Source organism: Anguilla anguilla, chromosome 3, assembly GCF_013347855.1.
Source record: "Anguilla anguilla isolate fAngAng1 chromosome 3, fAngAng1.pri, whole genome shotgun sequence".
Lineage (NCBI taxonomy): Eukaryota > Metazoa > Chordata > Actinopteri > Anguilliformes > Anguillidae > Anguilla > Anguilla anguilla.
This window is the reverse complement of record NC_049203.1, coordinates 58,382,902-58,400,167: the sequence shown is the minus strand read 5'-3', so window position 1 is coordinate 58,400,167 and position 17,266 is coordinate 58,382,902. Positions and strand designations below refer to the sequence as shown.

At 39.4% G+C, this 17,266-nt stretch overlaps 2 protein-coding genes across 2 annotated transcripts; both read left to right on the top strand.

Moving 5' to 3' along the window:
- Nucleotides 1-4,103: 4,103 nt before the first annotated feature.
- Nucleotides 4,104-6,736, top strand: si:ch73-265d7.2 (C-type natriuretic peptide 2). The gene is made up of 3 exons (XM_035411466.1): nt 4,104-4,478; nt 5,687-5,977; nt 6,141-6,736. The coding sequence occupies exons 1-2, from the start codon at nt 4,359-4,361 to the stop codon at nt 5,960-5,962; spliced, it is 396 nt and encodes a 131-aa protein (XP_035267357.1). The 5' UTR covers nt 4,104-4,358; the 3' UTR covers nt 5,963-5,977; nt 6,141-6,736.
- A 6,576-nt stretch (nt 6,737-13,312) lies between these two features.
- zgc:85858 (uncharacterized protein LOC405879 homolog) lies at nt 13,313-17,083 on the top strand. The gene is made up of 3 exons (XM_035408451.1): nt 13,313-13,580; nt 14,627-14,702; nt 15,415-17,083. The coding sequence occupies exons 1-3, from the start codon at nt 13,497-13,499 to the stop codon at nt 15,453-15,455; spliced, it is 201 nt and encodes a 66-aa protein (XP_035264342.1). The 5' UTR covers nt 13,313-13,496; the 3' UTR covers nt 15,456-17,083.
- The last annotated feature ends 183 nt before the right edge of the window (nt 17,084-17,266 follow it).

Below are 17,266 nucleotides of genomic sequence, written 5' to 3'. Positions count from 1 at the left end.
TGGCTGTTTGTAATTGAGTGAAAGAGAAGCAGTACTGCTGCCTCTTGCTAGAAGTAGGGCCCTTTTGTGTGCACTGCCCTAGTGCTGAAACTTTTAGCCTTTGACTGCATGAAATTACCACACGGCTGGGGGTGGCTAGTGGCACCCTATCTGGCATGACGCCCCCCCCCCTCCGTTAAGGTGAAGAATGCGGGGAAAATTGGCCTTTCTGCGTCAGAGCTTGGTGGGGATGTGCGTATGTGGAGAGGGTGGTCTGAATGGAGATCCCCTTTCCTTCCCTCTGTCTCCTCCCAAACCTTGGGCTATCCTATCGATCACTTAATTAAAGCAGTCAAACCTCAGCTCCGGAACAAAGTGGGGGCAAGGGGAAACCAGCTGGTTCTGTGCCGAATGAGCAACGGGTGCAGGGGGGTTGTTGTGGTGGGGGTGGGGGGTGGGGGTTGGGGGATTGGGGGTAATTCGGTTTTACTGTTTACAACCACTAAGCTTGACTGAACCTCTCTCTGTGCCTTTGTGCCACACAGACAAATTTGGATTTAGAGCAACACCCCCTGATCTGCATCTCATCAATCCTGTCCATTGAGCCCAGTTGTCTTGGTATTTTGGTGTCTTTTTGACGTCATAACCCTGGGAAGAGTGGACACAATACATTACCCATTATCCAATGCATCTCTTGCACCATTCCATCAATCTCCTCCTGACACATGGCCTCTCTGCTTTAAGCCAAGTTTCTCTCTGTGGAAACATACACACATCAGCAGGCAGATCCCAGCAAATGGCAGCAATGGCCAAGTTTCCATCTGTCCACTTGATTAGCAGTGCTCTCCATTAGAGAGCATCTCTGCATTATAGTTCATTGCAATTCTTTACTCTATGTGTGTTGTACTCTGTCTGGGATGCAGTGTCAGGTATAAATTTATGTTTTCCAGTGCACAATATCATAAAAGTGAAGAGGTCGCATTCCCTCTTTTTTATCTGCACCCCCAGATAGCAAGCGCATGAGGTAAAAACTCCCAGTGGGGGGAGAACCCTCAAAACGGTGATGATTTTGCATTTGTCATACAATATGTCATTTGTTATTTATTTTTGTTATAAACATGGGGCTGATTTAGAAAAGCCAACTGTCTGCGACCACTACTGCGTTACTGTGCAAACCACCCACTGCCGATTCCGGAGAGTGTCGATAGCTGTGGCTCTTCTACAAAACGCATTGTGTTACACGTCTGCTTATTTTCACACCACAGACTACAGCTAAACTCACAGCAAAGATATAGAACACAGGATAAAAAATTTTTTTATCAACTCTAAAACTAACAGGGAGCCAGTGAAATGAAGCGCGTATGGAAGAGACTTGGAGAGTTCAGTATGAGGGAGTTTATGAAATGCTCACTTCACCCCTCTGTGATAAGGCTATTTTAACTGACACAGTGTTTTGAAATGAATGTTCTTAAAATGTACAGCATTTGGCACAAAAACCTGCAAAAGTCATACAATAATCAAAATGTCAATGATAAGTCACAGAAAAAATGTATGAGTGTGAACACCGTTTGACGAAAATGGGTGCCTTTGAGTCTTTTTTAATAGAAAAACCAGGTGCCGCACACTCTATTCTCTTTTGTTCCAAAATGAACAAACTAATTAGCGATAATCTCTATAATAAATGAGCCTGCCTAATCATTACACACAAAAAAAAATGTGTGTGTAATGTCTCACAAAATGTCTTTTCCTGCCACAGGACCCCCAGTGATTTCCCAGTGCATAATCCCTTCTCATTCAATTCATTTTCTTTTCTCTTCTTCTGTATTCCAGTTCCTAACAGGATTTGCAGAACATTTTCTCCAGTACTATTGTAACCACCTGTACGCATTTATATATCTTTCATATCAGCCTCTACTATTAATTATGTCAAGAAACATTCAGTGTACTAAACCGTTTTATTTATTAGTTTATATGCTTTACATGTAGTAACAAGCCTGATTATGAGTTATATTTATTAATTTATGCATAATGTCTTTTAATCAGAGCACCATAACTTTACACCACCTTCATTCATCCTTGAACATTCCTTAAAGATAAAATCAAATTTGAGTTTTTCACTTTATTAAACACAAAGATTCATCAAGGAAATTTTTCGTACCATATGAATCCAATCCCATTTCAACCTGTCAAACTAGAAACTGCTTCTGACAAGTATGCTGAAATCTATACACCAAGGGAGTGGCTTTATTGTATTTAGCATATAATGGAATTGAATTTAAAGAGACTCATTAAACTTTTTTGCCCATCCTTTGCATATAGTTACAGGGATAGTGGTCAGTTTATCAGTTTAGTTTTAGGGAGTATGCAGCAGGACAAACTTAACCTTATAGATCTGTAGGATTGACTTGGGACAAGCACTGTAGTAAGGTATTTCTTTGTGGACCGCAGTAAGTAGTGTCGGATGCAATGTGTCTGCTTTGAGGAGCGCTACGTATAACCTGACCGCTGCCCTGATAAGGAATGCTTTTGTTTGGAGTGATAACCCCTAGTGGGATTTAATTGCCATTCGCACAATGGAAATGAAGACTGAATAATCAGTAACTTACAACAACAGAAATGTCCTGCACAGAGTATATTCGGAAAGGCCTGGGTGCTACGACCATTGGCCATCTCTTAGGTAACTTGCAGCAGATGTGGAACTATTGGGTCCACTTCTCTCAAATCCTGGGTGGACATAGTTTCTGAATTGTGCACCGTTTCCAAGGGGAATTTTTATGAGGGGCGGACCAGTGCAGGTCAGAGGTTGCGACAGTCTGGAATGGGACTATTATTGTTGTTTTTTAAAGTAATAAAAGGCTATAAATAGACCAAGGATTAAGAGAGTTATTCCATTAGATATGAGTAGTTGTGTACTCTTACTCCATCTTAGCATTTTCCCTTGTCTGTAAATGCATTACAACAAAGGAGTGGAATATTATTGCCATTAATAACACCACCGAAAGAATTAATGTATCTACAGTTGCACCAGTAACCATTCCATGTAACGTCAATAAATTATTGAAAAGGTCCTTTATTACTAAATTCCATTTTTATATCATCTCCTAAATGTTCCCATTTGTATTGCTAATTTCAGTTTCCCAGACACTAGGAGATAATATGACATTTAGCTGAGGTGTGTTATAGTTACAAAAAAAATGTTATGTCTGAGTAATTGCAAAGTTTCCTGAAAGGTCCTTAAGCGATAATTGCAAAATGGAAAATGTACAAATTGATGTGATTTGATGTCACACCTTTTAACACTCTCAGTATATCAAGGCCGTATCGCATTTCTCCAGTGTCACATCAACATGTGGAATATTATTGCATCGGTGTCACATCAGCATTGTGTGTGTTACCTGTTGGCTGGGGCTGAGGAATCTCACGTCATAGCAAATCTCTTTAGATGTGATGCTTTTGACTTCTCTAAAATAAGCCTTCATTAGTGTGTCTGTAAACACATTCAATTCGAAATGACTTTCTTTGCAAGCTACTTAACACTGTATTGGTCCATTACCCTCACAACATCTGAAGACTTTCACCCCATCTAATCACTGCCTTTTTAAAGCTATTTAGCTGCCTTCCCCAGTTATGAGAGTACCAGTGGTTTAACAAGGGCTGTAATTTCATGCTGGCCATTGTTGAGCTATTCTGGTCTAACAAAACAGAACCTGAGCTGTAACACTATAATGAAGATTATACTTCCAAATGAGAGAACTAATGAAAGTTGAATTAATGGTGTAGTGAATATGTTTGTTGAACCAGTGCAGAAACCAACAGTTGATAGTTGAGAGGACCAGGGGAGAAACAGGAGCCAGAATATATTTTGGGAAGGTAGTGTGTTAGAGGGAAGAATGTAGGAGACAAGAGATCTAGAACAGAGTGGTGATGGGAAAATGTGGAGTGAGGACATTGTAATGGAACAAGTGCACAGGAGAAAAAAGGAGGAAGGAGAAAGAGGATGGAAGAAAGAAAGGGAGTGAGATGCTTAGCCGATTCAGTAGTATTGGGGGGCGGAGGGTTGGTTGGTTGATGAAAGGCGTGAGCTGGACTGGGGTAAATGGTTTCCAAGAGCTACAATTAAGAATGTGTGACGTCAGGGCAATAGCCTTTAAAAGTGGTCTCAGCCTTTCCCACTCCAGACACTGGACCAGTCCTGATTGCATACAGGACAGAACTTTGCTAATAAAAATATAAACATCAATAGACACATGGTTCCAGGAATGAACCAGGATAAAGCCTTTTAAATCTTATATTTGACAAACATTTTTTTAATGTTGAAGAAATTTTTTTAATAAGAATTTTTTTTGTTTTAAGCATTGTTTAAAAAAATCTAAACAAAGATGGTTTCTTCATCTTCTATAGCCTCTTCCTCATGCCACTGCTTGTTCTTCCTCTTACTGTTACTGGTTGTGGCCATGCAGGTGGATTCGAGACCCTCCCCACAAAGATCTGACCACCAGGTGAGTGCTGATTTTGGCCATTCCCATTTTCAAGGTTTGCCATTTATAATGAAAACCGGAAACCCTGGCATTATGTTGAATGTATTATAAATTATATGATGTAAATTTCCAGTATGTAAAGATAACAATATACAACTCTGTGATCGATCTAAACTGACTAACAAATTCATTTAGGCAGTTACGAACAACCATGCTTGAACTCAAATAATAATTGTGTTCAAGTCTTTTTAAAAAATGCATGCCACGCTTAATTTGTAATTCAAGAAGTGCCAAAGCTCCAAATAAAAATGAGTGTTTTAAAGTTCATAAGCAAAAATTAAATTGAATTACAATTACAATATAATTTATGAAAATATGGTGGTGAGATCTCACATATGTGATTAGAATGTTAACTGATCAAGTGAATGCTGATGTAACAGTCACTACTGGTAATTGAAAGCAATAGAGTTCTAGAACACTGACTAAAAATTTTGAAAAAACATTTTAAAAAACCTTTTCAAAGGGTTTTTACTTTTTTACTTTTCAAAGGGTTAAATGATATGCCGTAAACCTAATTTACCTAAATAACAATGTTTCAACTGTGGGGAAAAACTTGAATTTTCAAAAATTTCTAATCTTTGAGGAAAACAAAAAAGTTTGTCAATGCAAATTATCATGTTCTCAACAATTTGACAAGGACCAAGAGCTTCCTAGCAAGAAGATAGCATAAAATTAGCCAAGAATAGATCAATTAAAACACTTTTTCTCACAAAAAACATTGTCATATTGTATCCTAAGCATGCATTTTACTGTGAAAAGCAGGCCTAATTTAATCTGGACTTGAAAATATTTTCAAAAATATTACTACCATTAAATTCATTTGGAATGTGCAAGGTTTACAGTACATTTACAGACTATTGTGTTTACTGTCTAGCCTTAAAATAAATAATAAAAATTTTTGAATACTTTTTAGCCAGTAAAATCAAAGTGTCAGAAGTTAGTTGTTACACGTAGACTAAGGCTGAAGTATCAGCTGAACTGGCATATACTGACTTCTATGCTTTTTGGTGTGTGGTCAAATGGGAAATTGCGTATTGTCAAGTAGTTCTGAATTTTCATATAAATTTTAGTAGAAGTTACGTGCACACAGCAAATAAATGAAATGTTAAATTTTTTATTTAATTTATTCAATTTGAAAAAGCTAATTTTTTCTTGCTTTTCCTATGCAGATTCTGAATAATCTCTTTGGTGCTCGGATCAGCTCTCTTCTCCTGGCCCAACCTGAGGTCAACGAGGGGTCAGGCGAAAACCCGCCCACTGCCTCGCGAGGTGGTCGTGGTCTGTCTAAAGGGGTGGAGCCTGCACGCAGGGGTGTGCCCCGCTTCTTCCAGGACTTTATTGGTCACCAAAGAAAGTTCAGGGGCAGAACCAGGAAGAGTTTTGGGAGAGGCTGTTTTGGGTTTAAGATGGATCGCATTGGATCCCTGAGTGGACTGGGCTGCTGATAAGCATAGGACAAGGTAAAGTATTCATCTTTAAAGAGTCACATTGAGCCTGAGGATTAAAGTAAAATAGAAATACTGGATGTTACTGAATATACTGAACTACTGAACCATACATAGCACAATGTCTGTATTCTGCCAAAATGAAAACAGTTCACAAATTTTGTGCTTTGTATTACAGGGGAACCTTGCAACTTTTTTTAAATTTAAAGAGGCCAGGTAATGGTCAATCAGGATCCTTGTGAGGCAGTGACACTGCCCATCTCCTGTGGGTACGGTGACGGACTGGATCCTCTCGCCATCTTTGTCCTTCTAGAACCAACAACTGCAATGAAGACAAAATCTCCATTAAAATAGGAACACACAGTGTGTGCAATCGGCTCAACAGACGTGGCAATGATTTAAAAAATGTTAATCATATGCTTAATTATGAGTGTTACTGTTACAGTACTTTGATGTTTTATTTGATGAGAATTTGCTGTACTGCTGTCACAAGCAGAAAGTCATTCTCTGTAACTTGTTATTGAAATGTGATCTGTGATACGTGGACCCCAGACATTTTGGTGTCTAAGACTTTTATGTTCCTGACTCCCAGCTTTGTAACAAGCTGGCGTGATTGTGTTGTAGTATTATTGTTTGTGTCTTGATGTGGTTTTGTTATGTTTTTTGTTTTTTTTTGCTGATCAGATGACAAGTTGTTGCTATCAGTTGTGTGTCAAATGAGCATGTGGGGAATTCCCACTTTAATACTTTCCTCAACCAAATTTCAACATGAGTTTAAACCTGCTGTGTGTGTCGTGTTTGTATAAATATTATTTATTATGTATTCTAAATATTTTTACATACAACTCATATTTTATTTTTTTATGAAAGCCAAAGGCAACTGCATTTGTTTTATTGATATTATTGAAGTTAATATATTGGGCCCAGAGGTCCTAGAGCACTCAATTACCAAAATAAACAATCCTATATTGCGGTAAACTCTGGTACCAAATTAATTTTTTATCTGCCTGTTATAATACTGAAATTGTTCCAACAGATTTATCATAGTACATAATACAGTTTGCCAACATTAGCAGGGAGTTGCAATTTCAAAAGTATCTTACATTTAAAATTCCTAGTGTTGACCAGAAAAGACAGGTCACAAGACAGTGTATTTAAATGTTTTGCTAGCTGAGGTTGCAAGACTACATGCCATTTTACCCTATAATCCAAAATTTGTGTTTCAAAGAAAACACTGTGGAACTGTGGAAATGTAGACATGTAATCAGTACTATGGGAATGCAGACTTAGGGTGTTACGTCAAACTAAATCTTTCAAGCATTTAGAAAACAGAACAAACAGAAAACTAAAAAAGTTTTAACATAGTTACAAAAGAGCACATAGCAAGCTATATACTGGGATTAAATTAAAAATTATTTCTAAATACTATTAATTTAATAGAGTGAATAACTCAAGGGCTGCTGGGTGTCTCCTCCTGTTAGGACACTGTCTCAACTCTAGTCCTGATTATTACTAATTATTCTTAATTAGATTTTACATCTATTAAAGGACAATTTAGCCTCTTAAAGCCACATAATGCCAGAAATGGCAACGCCTGTCCAAAAAATAGAGATCCCATATTTATATCTCAGTATATATCAGTCAGACCAACTTATCCTTTCATTTACAGTGCTGCATATACTATATAGCAATATATATATAATTTCAATTGAAAGATGTTCCATTTTTAATCGATTCAATTACAAACTGACGGGTGAAATCAGCTGGGTCCAATTTGCTGAGAGTACCAAAACCTAAAACCATTTGTGTAAAAGTAATGGAACAAATGAGAACAAGACAAACTTGTATTTAAAAAAATGTTTTTAAAAAAATGTTTTAAAAAAGTCAATCTGCACAATTACAGTAGAACTTAGATCACATTAATCAGGAGATTGTCAGGACCAGGGTTGAGAATTACTTGAGCATGGATGGGCCCTATCAGGACCGCCACATCGGGATGCAGGATAATTTCTCTCTAGCGACCTCCACTGGTCAACTGGGTGCCTGCAATCAGTTTGTTAGAGCCATACTTCAAAGTCATGTTGTGATGGGTGACATCACATGCTTTGGAGAAGAGTGCATACTTGACTACACACACATCAGCTACAAAAATTGCAGCATGGAAGGGGGAGGGGCGAATCTGTTAGCATAGCTATAAAATTCAGAGCTAATCACTCATTCTCCCCTAAATCTCCAGATATCTTCTCTCTCTCTTCAGTTCCCTGTCCAATTCACCTGACTGCCCCCACCTCTCCACCCTGTCCTGCCAGCTCACCAGACCCCCCCCCCCCCCCCCCCCCCCCCCCCCCCCCCCCCCCCCCCCCCCCCCCCCCCCCCCCCCCCCCCCCAACTCAAGTTCAGTGCTGAGTTCATCGGTGGAATCTGATTAACACAAAGGCTTCTCAGCCCCCAGCTAAATGACCAAGCCAGCAAATTATGTGGATCGCCTGGTTTTTAATGGAAACCTCTTGCACAGAGGAATCCGCACAAATGTTTTACAACTGCCTTTCCTGACTGAACTATTACAATGACAATCAATCACTTCAATAAGAAAAGCAGGGCCTTCATTTGAGTCCTTTATTTAGTGAGTCGGTTGTTTTAATGCTGGGGGAAAAAAAACAAAAATCTGAATGCACAACAGCTTTCATGTGTTTCATACATATAAGTAAATATGAATCAAAACCATACACCGTCTCTTTATAGACATGCATATTTTTCACCATCAAGCAGAAAACATTGATATAGCATCATAAGTATTTTATTTCACTTTTTGTCCTGAGTGTGTACAACACATACTGTATTCTGTATTAAGTTGAACTGGGTGTGTACAACACATACTGCATTCTGTATTAAGTTTGAACTTTTTTCAGAACTAAGATATGATCTAATCAGCAAGGTGTGAATTCATCTTACCAGGGATAATATCCTCTTTAACAAACCATCCCTTGCTCTGCTAGCAGGCTAATAACAAATGGCTTTTACTTAACCTATAGCCTGTCAATGAAAAAATTTGTCATTAAATGGGTTTTTCATAGCAAAATACGCAGTGAAGTCAACAATGAACAATTTATTTACACGAGGGACTAAAAGCTAAACGTATTGGTTCAGAGTGGATTTTACCCCATTATGCATATCTCAAAAATATGTGCATAGGTCGACCATTTTAAAAATTGAATTCATCCAACTGTCCTTTAGTTGAGTTCACTGTCCTTGGATTCTACTCTCCTTGTTTCTTCCAGCATAAAAGTGACCAAAATCTCTTTGTCTTCCTTGTCTGGTTTTCTTTTTTCATGTCTTTCTCTTTCTTCATCACTGTGCCACTGCTCTCTCCTTCTTCTGTGAAGGGCTTTGTCTCTTTCTCTGTCAGAACACTCTGTTGAACTCTCACCTCCTTCAAGCGCTTTTTCTCAACAGTTGACCTCTTTTTCCAACAGAAAAGCGATGGGAAACCCTTCTTTGTCTTCTTGTTCCTTTCTTTTTCCTGCATCTCAACTTTAATCTCTGCTTCCTTGCTCTTTTTGTGAAATGTGAAGGTATTCTCCTCTTTCTCCATCTCTCTCTTCTCCTCTGTGCTCTCCTCCTTCGAGAGAAGACTCGCCACTGTGTCTCCTTCTCTCTCAGTCGGACCACTCCCCCCCTTCAATGTCTCTTTTTCCACAGTTGGCTGCTCTTTCTTCTCCTCTTCACCCGTTTCAGACTCGCTGCTCTCTTCTTCAGCTCTGACTGCGCTCTCCTCCATTTCCATCTCATCCCTCCTGTTCAGTTCATCTAACGTGGTACACACTTCTCCTGTTCTTCTCCCCATTGTCGAACCACCGTGTTGACCTGTCTCCTCTCCTGTGCTCTCTTTATCTGTGGCTGCTTGCTTTCGCCTGTGGCACCATGGCCAGGATCTTTTCTTCGACATGTTCTTTTCTTTCTCCTCATCTTTCTCTGTTGTCTCTGTGCCACTGCTCTCTCCCTCCCCTGTGGTTATGCTCTCCTCATTCATCACTGCTCTCTCTGTTTCTTTCTCCATCTCCTCCCTGCTGTCCTGTATGAGCACAGCACTGACTGCTGTGCCCACCTTCCTGGCAGCCAGAGGTATCTGTTCACCACTCTTCTCCGTGCTACCTCCTTCCTCAGCCACTCGCTTTTTACAGGGTCGCCGAGACCAAAAACCCCCTTTTGACTTGTTTTTCTGTTTTATGTTCTCCAACTCTTCTACTGGTTCAATCTTGTCTTCACTGCTCTCTGTCTCCACTGTCAGGTGCCTCTCCTCTCTTTCTATCTCTCTCCCACTGCTCTCTGACTCCACTGTCAGGTGCCTCTCCTCTCTTTCTATCTCTCTCCCACTGCTCTCTGACTCCACTGTCAGGTGCCTCTCCTCTCTTTCTATCTCTCTCCCACTGCTCTCTGACTCCACTGTCAGATGGCTCTCCTCTCTTTCTGTCTCTCTCCCACTGCTCTCTGACTCCACTGTCAGGTGCCTCTCCTCTCTTTCTATCTCTCTCCCACTGCTCTCTGACTCCACTGTCAGGTGCCTCTCCTCTCTTTCTATCTCTCTCCCACTGCTCTCTGACTCCACTGTCAGGTGCCTCTCCTCTCTTTCTATCTCTCTCCCACTGCTCTCTGTCTCCACTGTCAGATGGCTCTCCTCTCTTTCTGTCTCTCTCCCACTGCTCTCCTCCTCCATCAACACTCTCTCTCTCACGATCAGTTCGGCCTGTTCCTCTTCCTCCTCTGTGCTTTCCCTTTCGCTGATCGGCCCAAATGTTGTCACCTCAATAAGAACCCTCACCTCCCCCTCGAACTTGTCTCTGTCAATTCTGCGCAGGATTTCCACACGCTCCAGTGTTATCTGTGTGAAATCTCTCTCCCTCCTCCATTCCTGCCTCTCTGTCCACATTTCATGCTCACTGCTCTCTTGCTCCTCCTCCTCCAGTCTGCTTCTTTCCTGCCTCGACTGTTCTGACAAGTAGTCCCTCTCCCGCCTGCTCTCTTCAAGCAGCTCCTCTCGCTCATCAGATGCTCTCCGTCGCTCCTCCTCCCACTCCACCCTCTCTCCTCTCCTCTGCTCCTGCATATCCTCCCTCTCTCTCCTCCACTTCTGCCTCTGCCAAGACGCCCTCTCCTCCTCCCTCTCTGGTCTCTCCATGCGCCTTTGCATCTCAATGCTTTCCCTCTCCACCTCCATGTCCTGCCTTTCTTTCCTCCGCTCTTCCCTCAACACCCTCAAGGCCTCAGTGTTCTTTCTGCCCAACAGGAGCCTGTTCTGCAGCAGCACCAGCTCCTGCTGAATCACACTCTCCCCCTCAGAATCCTCACTCTCTCGTCCTGCCTCCGCCTCCATGTCCAAGCGGCTCAAGGTGTGCTCCAGGCCCCTCACAGTGGACCTTGGGCTCATCTCTGTCACCATACTCCCGCTTGCTCTCTCCATGCTTGCTCTCTCCCTCTCCAAAAACTCCCTCTCCACTTCCTCCTCCTCCACTGATGCCTCCTCTATGGTACTCTATTCAAATAGAACAAATTAGCAGAAGGCCTCCTTACACTCCAAGACCTTCCTTATTATTGACAATGAGATGTTACTGTGATGTCCTCATGTTAAAAGTGCATAAAACAACTAATGGTTCAAATTCTGTCCAAAAATTTTGTCAGTCCATTTCATGTGTGACACAAAGTATTATCACTGGCAGCATGATAGCTACAACAAGTGTTCCGTCCATGAACAACCAAAACTCCATAATTGCAATCTATTACAAACTATTTACAAATTTATATTAATCTACTGTTATGTGTACAGATTCACAAATTAATAATTCAAGAAAATCTTTACAAATTAAAAAAAAAAAAAATTTAAACATTATATCATTAGTGTTTTTCACGAGTGGACTTATGCATTCAAGCACACTAGTAGCCAGATAGCTAAAGAGTATTTGCTAATGTTTAAACCAGCTAGAATGCATAATCCAGATATTTGTTAAACACTGGTACATGTAATTTTTCAACATGGCAATTAAGTTTAGTTGCCAGTCCAAATAGATTTGTCGATTAAAGCAATGTCAGTCCAAATAAATTCTATTATATATAGTATTTTGGCACTGAGAGATGTTAGTCCCTGACAGTGCCAAAATACTATATATAATATAATTTTTTTTAGGGATGTTATGCCGAATTTGTGAGTGTGTGACAATATTGTGTTTCACAAAAAGTAAAGTAATCTATCATTTTATAATTCACGGGTAGCCATTAGCCTATACGGCCCCTAAAATAGACTACGGTTTAAAATGTGAAAGCTTACCCTAAACCGTATTTTTTCCCATGAACGATCCATCGCTATTTTCTTGTCCAACGTCTTAAGAAGAATATTGTTAATCAAATTAGTTACCGTGTAACTTATATAAGAAATTTTAACCTTGTGACGTAACGTCCCTTGTTCAGTCACTCGGTTTGTTACCCCATATTCTTATGAATTTGAAGGAAACCGTGTTCCCCGCTCTCTGTGTGAGTGTGTGATACAGGACAAGGTTAAACTGTAATAAAAATTCACCACCAAAGAAACTTTAGTCCTAAAGTAGACTAATTAAAAACTTACCCCAAAACCAATTCGTTCCCATAAATTATCCATCACTTATTTTCTGTTATCCAGTGTTTTACAGAGACTCTTACTAAGCAGTAGTTGGTTAAGTAGATCAAAGCGTCTTATATAAGAATGTTTGACGATGTTGCGTATGGTCTATTGTTTCGTCACTGGAGCACAAAATTCAAATCTGGAAATGTCCCCAGTAAAAATTTCATGTGAATTATAACAGTGTCTGAAATTATTTTCTATCTCATTCTTAATGTCTATTAGCCTTCTCTTTCACTGAAATATTAATGAGCTGCTACTTGGCCTGCCATGCACCCATGCTCGCCTTAGTGAGAAATTCTTGCATTCTTCCCTTCCAATGTGTCAGATGACAGTGTCAGAGTGCTGCATTTCTGTGAATTCATATACACCAAACTGCAATTCCCACAGTTGAGTTTATGAAATTAACAATGAGTAGGCCACATCTGCATGAAGAACGTCTCTCGGAATTTGTCTGGTGGGATTTGGTAACTCAAGCCATGCCACATACTGAAACAAAATTTCTTAGAATTATGAACAGAAAAAAGTGGAATGCATAGACTATGATTAATTTAGTCGATGTAATAGCCTACATATAGGCTACGCATATGTAGTCAAAGATGATAATTACTCTTTACTGCTTTGATGCAGTGGCATCATGGCTCTGAGGCTAAACCCCCATCACATGACAAAGGCCAAGCCTCAATTTCTGGTCACGTTCTCCCCTAGCCTTTCTCTCTCTTCCGCAACTTGCAGCTGTTCTCGATAGGGTCGGAGGTTGTACGGCACAAAGATTCACCACAAAGACTCACCACAAAGACGACATTGCGTACGATTTGTACATAAACCGAGGTGCAAGAATAGCGACTATATATTTGTTTAGCCTGTATTTGGCTTAAAGTTTGCATCATGTCGGCGATCCAGCGAATGAAAGTGGCCAACGAAAAACACAGCAAGACTATCACACAGCGCGGACACGTTCAGAAAACAACGGTATTTTTATAGCACTGATTATCTTGCTATCTGCTTAGCTGTCTAACAAGTTACAGAAATCACATTTACTGGCGAACGATATCGAATTCGCTGTACCAGTTATGATCGCTAGATTAGCCAAAATTCTGCGTTATATGTTGCTAGATATCGATAGATTGCGAACGCTTTTGCTACGTTCTCGCGTGATGGTTGCACGGCTACACGAAGTGAGTTAGCTAATCTAGCTAGCAACTGTAACGTAGACGATTCTAGAAATGTATTTGCTTTATATTGTTGTTTTAGCTTTTATTAACGTATACGTGCACAAAGACGCGTTAGCGGTTTTAAATTTGCACAGACCGTAATATCAATATTTTGACGTTGGCTACAAATGAAAATACTTGACAACAGTTAGCAAACCAGCTCATACATTCCCGTCTTAAAGAATTTTATGCGGCGTGGACCACATCTCTGTAGGTTGGTGTTTTCTTTGGGGTAGACCTGGATGGTTTTCCTTTTTAGGATAAACAGAGAATGGATTGTAAATGTCAGAGAATACTAGCAGATTAATTTTGCGAATATTAAAGTAACTGAAGCTAATCTGCGTGTGTTTTAGTAACGTACAGGTATGTTAAAACGTATTTTTTTAAGTTAGAACAGAAAGCAATGTCCAAACAGAAAAATATTTTGTAGATCTCTTCTCTGTTTATTAGATTTAAGATCCTATTTTATTTATTAGGGTATTCAGTGATCACAAACTCAATTAAATTGACCAATAGGCACAATTTCTCATGTGCAATTAGTGATAAAATCTCTTAAACAATGTGATGTCGGGTCACTACGTTTTATCATGTATCCCAGAATTATGCGATGCAGCAAGCACACACATCATGTCTCAACCCTTGGAGTTGAGTTCCATATCCGTTACGCTGCTGTGCTTTAGTTGGCTTAAATGTCGATCTGTGAAGAACAGCTTGGACAGAAATTGTTCTTCATAATGACTGTATTTGATGCTATTTCCTCTTTATCCCCTCTCTGAACTACCCATTCTTACCCTATTTTTTCAGCGGGTGGTGAATGAGGATAAGTCACCAGTGGGGCCATGGCTTCTGGCACTCTTTGTCTTTGTAGTGTGTGGATCAGGTGAGTATGTGGTTATTTTCTGGTAAAATGTGTACAAGCTTTATATGTCATTTATTTAAATTTTCTCTTTATCGCTTTCTCTATAATAATATACGGGAACCTTCTATGTGATTTCTGAATTGTTGGGTTTATTTCTGCTTGGCCGTGAGCCTGATAGCCTGGTTGCTGTCTGTTTGGTGATAAAACCTCAAAGAAACATGTCTGGTAGGGTGTGGTTAAACCTAAACTTGGTCACATGTATCAGTAGAGTTTGTGAAAAGATAACTTGTTTTTTAAATGGACAGTTATTCATATTCTCTCATTTGTGGTCATTTGTTCAATGGAAGCGACATGAGAAACCACATGCATACACAGACCATATATTGACAGACATCATCTAATCTTGTTCATTTGAATACATTTCCTTGGGAAAACATGCCACATTTAAATAATATGGAAATTGCGATTGTGTTATTTATTTTTTTTTTTTTTACTGAGCTCAGGCAATACTTTCCATTGAAAGAAAGCAAGTTTCCACATATTGCTGGTAGCCCTTGGTTGTAAATGAAGCTCAGCATTCCGGTCATTTTTTGCCATTAGCTTTTTTACTCTCTCTCCATTTAGTTATTTTGTCTATGTCAGTATTTTGGAATGCTTTCTGGCTGAAAAGCTGCCTTGAGTGACAAAGGAGACAGAAGAAATGACTTCAAGTGTATGTTTCTCTTTCCTGTAGCCATCTTCCAGATTATCCAGAGCATCAGGCAGGGTTTGTGATGAGCATGTGTAACAAGTCACCACCAGCCATGAAGAACCAGCTGACCCTGTGGCGTGATAACCCCATGAACTATCCACACGCACCCCCCCTTCCCCCCTCCCTGCTTGGTTAAATATTCTATCCTTTACTTATCTTTACTCTGAAGTTTACTATGAGTAATCTTAGGTTTTGCAAACTGTGAAAAGACAGATTTTCTCAGCAATATGGTATTACTGTAGTTGATAGGATTAGATCATGACTCCCCCTAACTCTGAAAGGTAGAGTTGTTCCTAATTTGGATGGGCTGACAGTTTATTTATAGTATAACCTTTTAAATATTACTGATGGAAGAAACCTGAATCCGGAGGTCTTTGTACAAAAAAAAAACCCTGCTGAGGTTTTTTTATTGGGTTGCTTTGAATGTCATGTTTTTATGAAATATTCTGGGCATTGGGACATTTGCTTCCATTTTCCAGATTTGGGTTGAAAGACATGCGACCTTCATGCTTATTTACAGAATTTATAGTATCAAATTTAAGACGTGGGAAAGAAAATAATTTGATGACTAGATTGATAGACATTGGTTTGCTCTGTGCATGAGGGCTCAGTTATTACAAAACCTGTGGAGACGTCAAAGTGTAGGAATTGGGTTGAGAGCCTTATTCCAGGTTTACAGAAATGCATATTTTCTAGTTGATTTATTAATATCTGTACTGTATTTAAGTGCTGTCTGCGTTGCCATTTTATACCAAGCATTAATTTGTGTATGTTAGCTCTGAGCTTTACAAATTAAATTCAGGACCACAATCCAACACACACTCACACACATATTCTTGTGTTCATTATTTTATATTCACATATTCATTATTTCATTAAATTCAGTTTTTGCTTCCATTTTGGGTATCTTCTGGACATCACTTACATTCTCCTAGTAGTTTGTTTACCAAGGAAATATTATTGCTCATAATCTTTTAAATGTACTTTGCTTGTCTTTAGAAACAATTTATTGATACATAAAAGTTTTAGATATGAAAAATGTTAAATGACAGTCTTTTTATTTGGTTATAAATCTATGGGTATGTTTTAGTTAAGTTGCACTTATCATGCACTGGATTATTGCTACCCATATTGAACTTGTATTTATCTTATTTTAAATATGAAAACACCTTTGTGAGTGTCAAATTGTTTTATGACTGTTGTAAAATGCAATTTCAAGGTTCATCACTAAAAAGGGCAATAAAATTTACCAAGGTTGAATGTGTTTAGCAAAATACACTGAAATAAAAACAAGATAGATTCAATCAGTAAACAGACATACCTGTAATCTTGATTAACACAGGTCAGAGGAGAATGGGCTACAGATGCCCAGGTCTCATCACCTTTCATTTGCTCCATACACTGCTGAATATTCTCACTCAAATACTGTGCTGAACACCCCCTATTGTGTTTGTGAGGTACGCAGAAACCAATTGGGCTTCCCTTCAATTTATAATGGCAGATTTTAACTGAAGCAGCTTGTAATTACCAGGATGACAAGAAAATGCTTTTGCGTGTCAGCATCAATAGCCATAGTGCGACCATAATACTGCCTCTCACTGGACAGATGCTATGCAAGGGTTTTATACAAATAAATATTTTCTCAAAAACAGTGCCCGGTGTCTTTTGTTACCATTTTACATCGTTAGCTTTGTGTCATTTGCCCTCATTTAGTATTACATGGAAGTAGATAGGAATGTTGAGGTATGCATAGAGAGATGTACTGTGCTACTGTGTGTGCAGTGGTTCGATTACCTATCCAACTGGGCCTAGAAACTCTTGTGTCTTTTGTGAT

Excerpts from the sequence above, each read along its gene's own strand:
- zgc:85858 (XM_035408451.1), top strand. The coding sequence starts at position 13,497 with ATGTCGGCGATCCAGCGAATGAAAGTGGCCAACGAAAAACACAGCAAG. Across the intron at positions 13,581-14,626 it reads GACACGTTCAGAAAACAACG|CGGGTGGTGAATGAGGATAA; the intron begins GTATTTTTATAG and ends CTATTTTTTCAG. Across the intron at positions 14,703-15,414 it reads CTTTGTAGTGTGTGGATCAG|CCATCTTCCAGATTATCCAG; the intron begins GTGAGTATGTGG and ends TCTTTCCTGTAG.
- si:ch73-265d7.2 (XM_035411466.1), top strand. The coding sequence starts at position 4,359 with ATGGTTTCTTCATCTTCTATAGCCTCTTCCTCATGCCACTGCTTGTTC. Across the intron at positions 4,479-5,686 it reads CACAAAGATCTGACCACCAG|ATTCTGAATAATCTCTTTGG; the intron begins GTGAGTGCTGAT and ends TTTCCTATGCAG.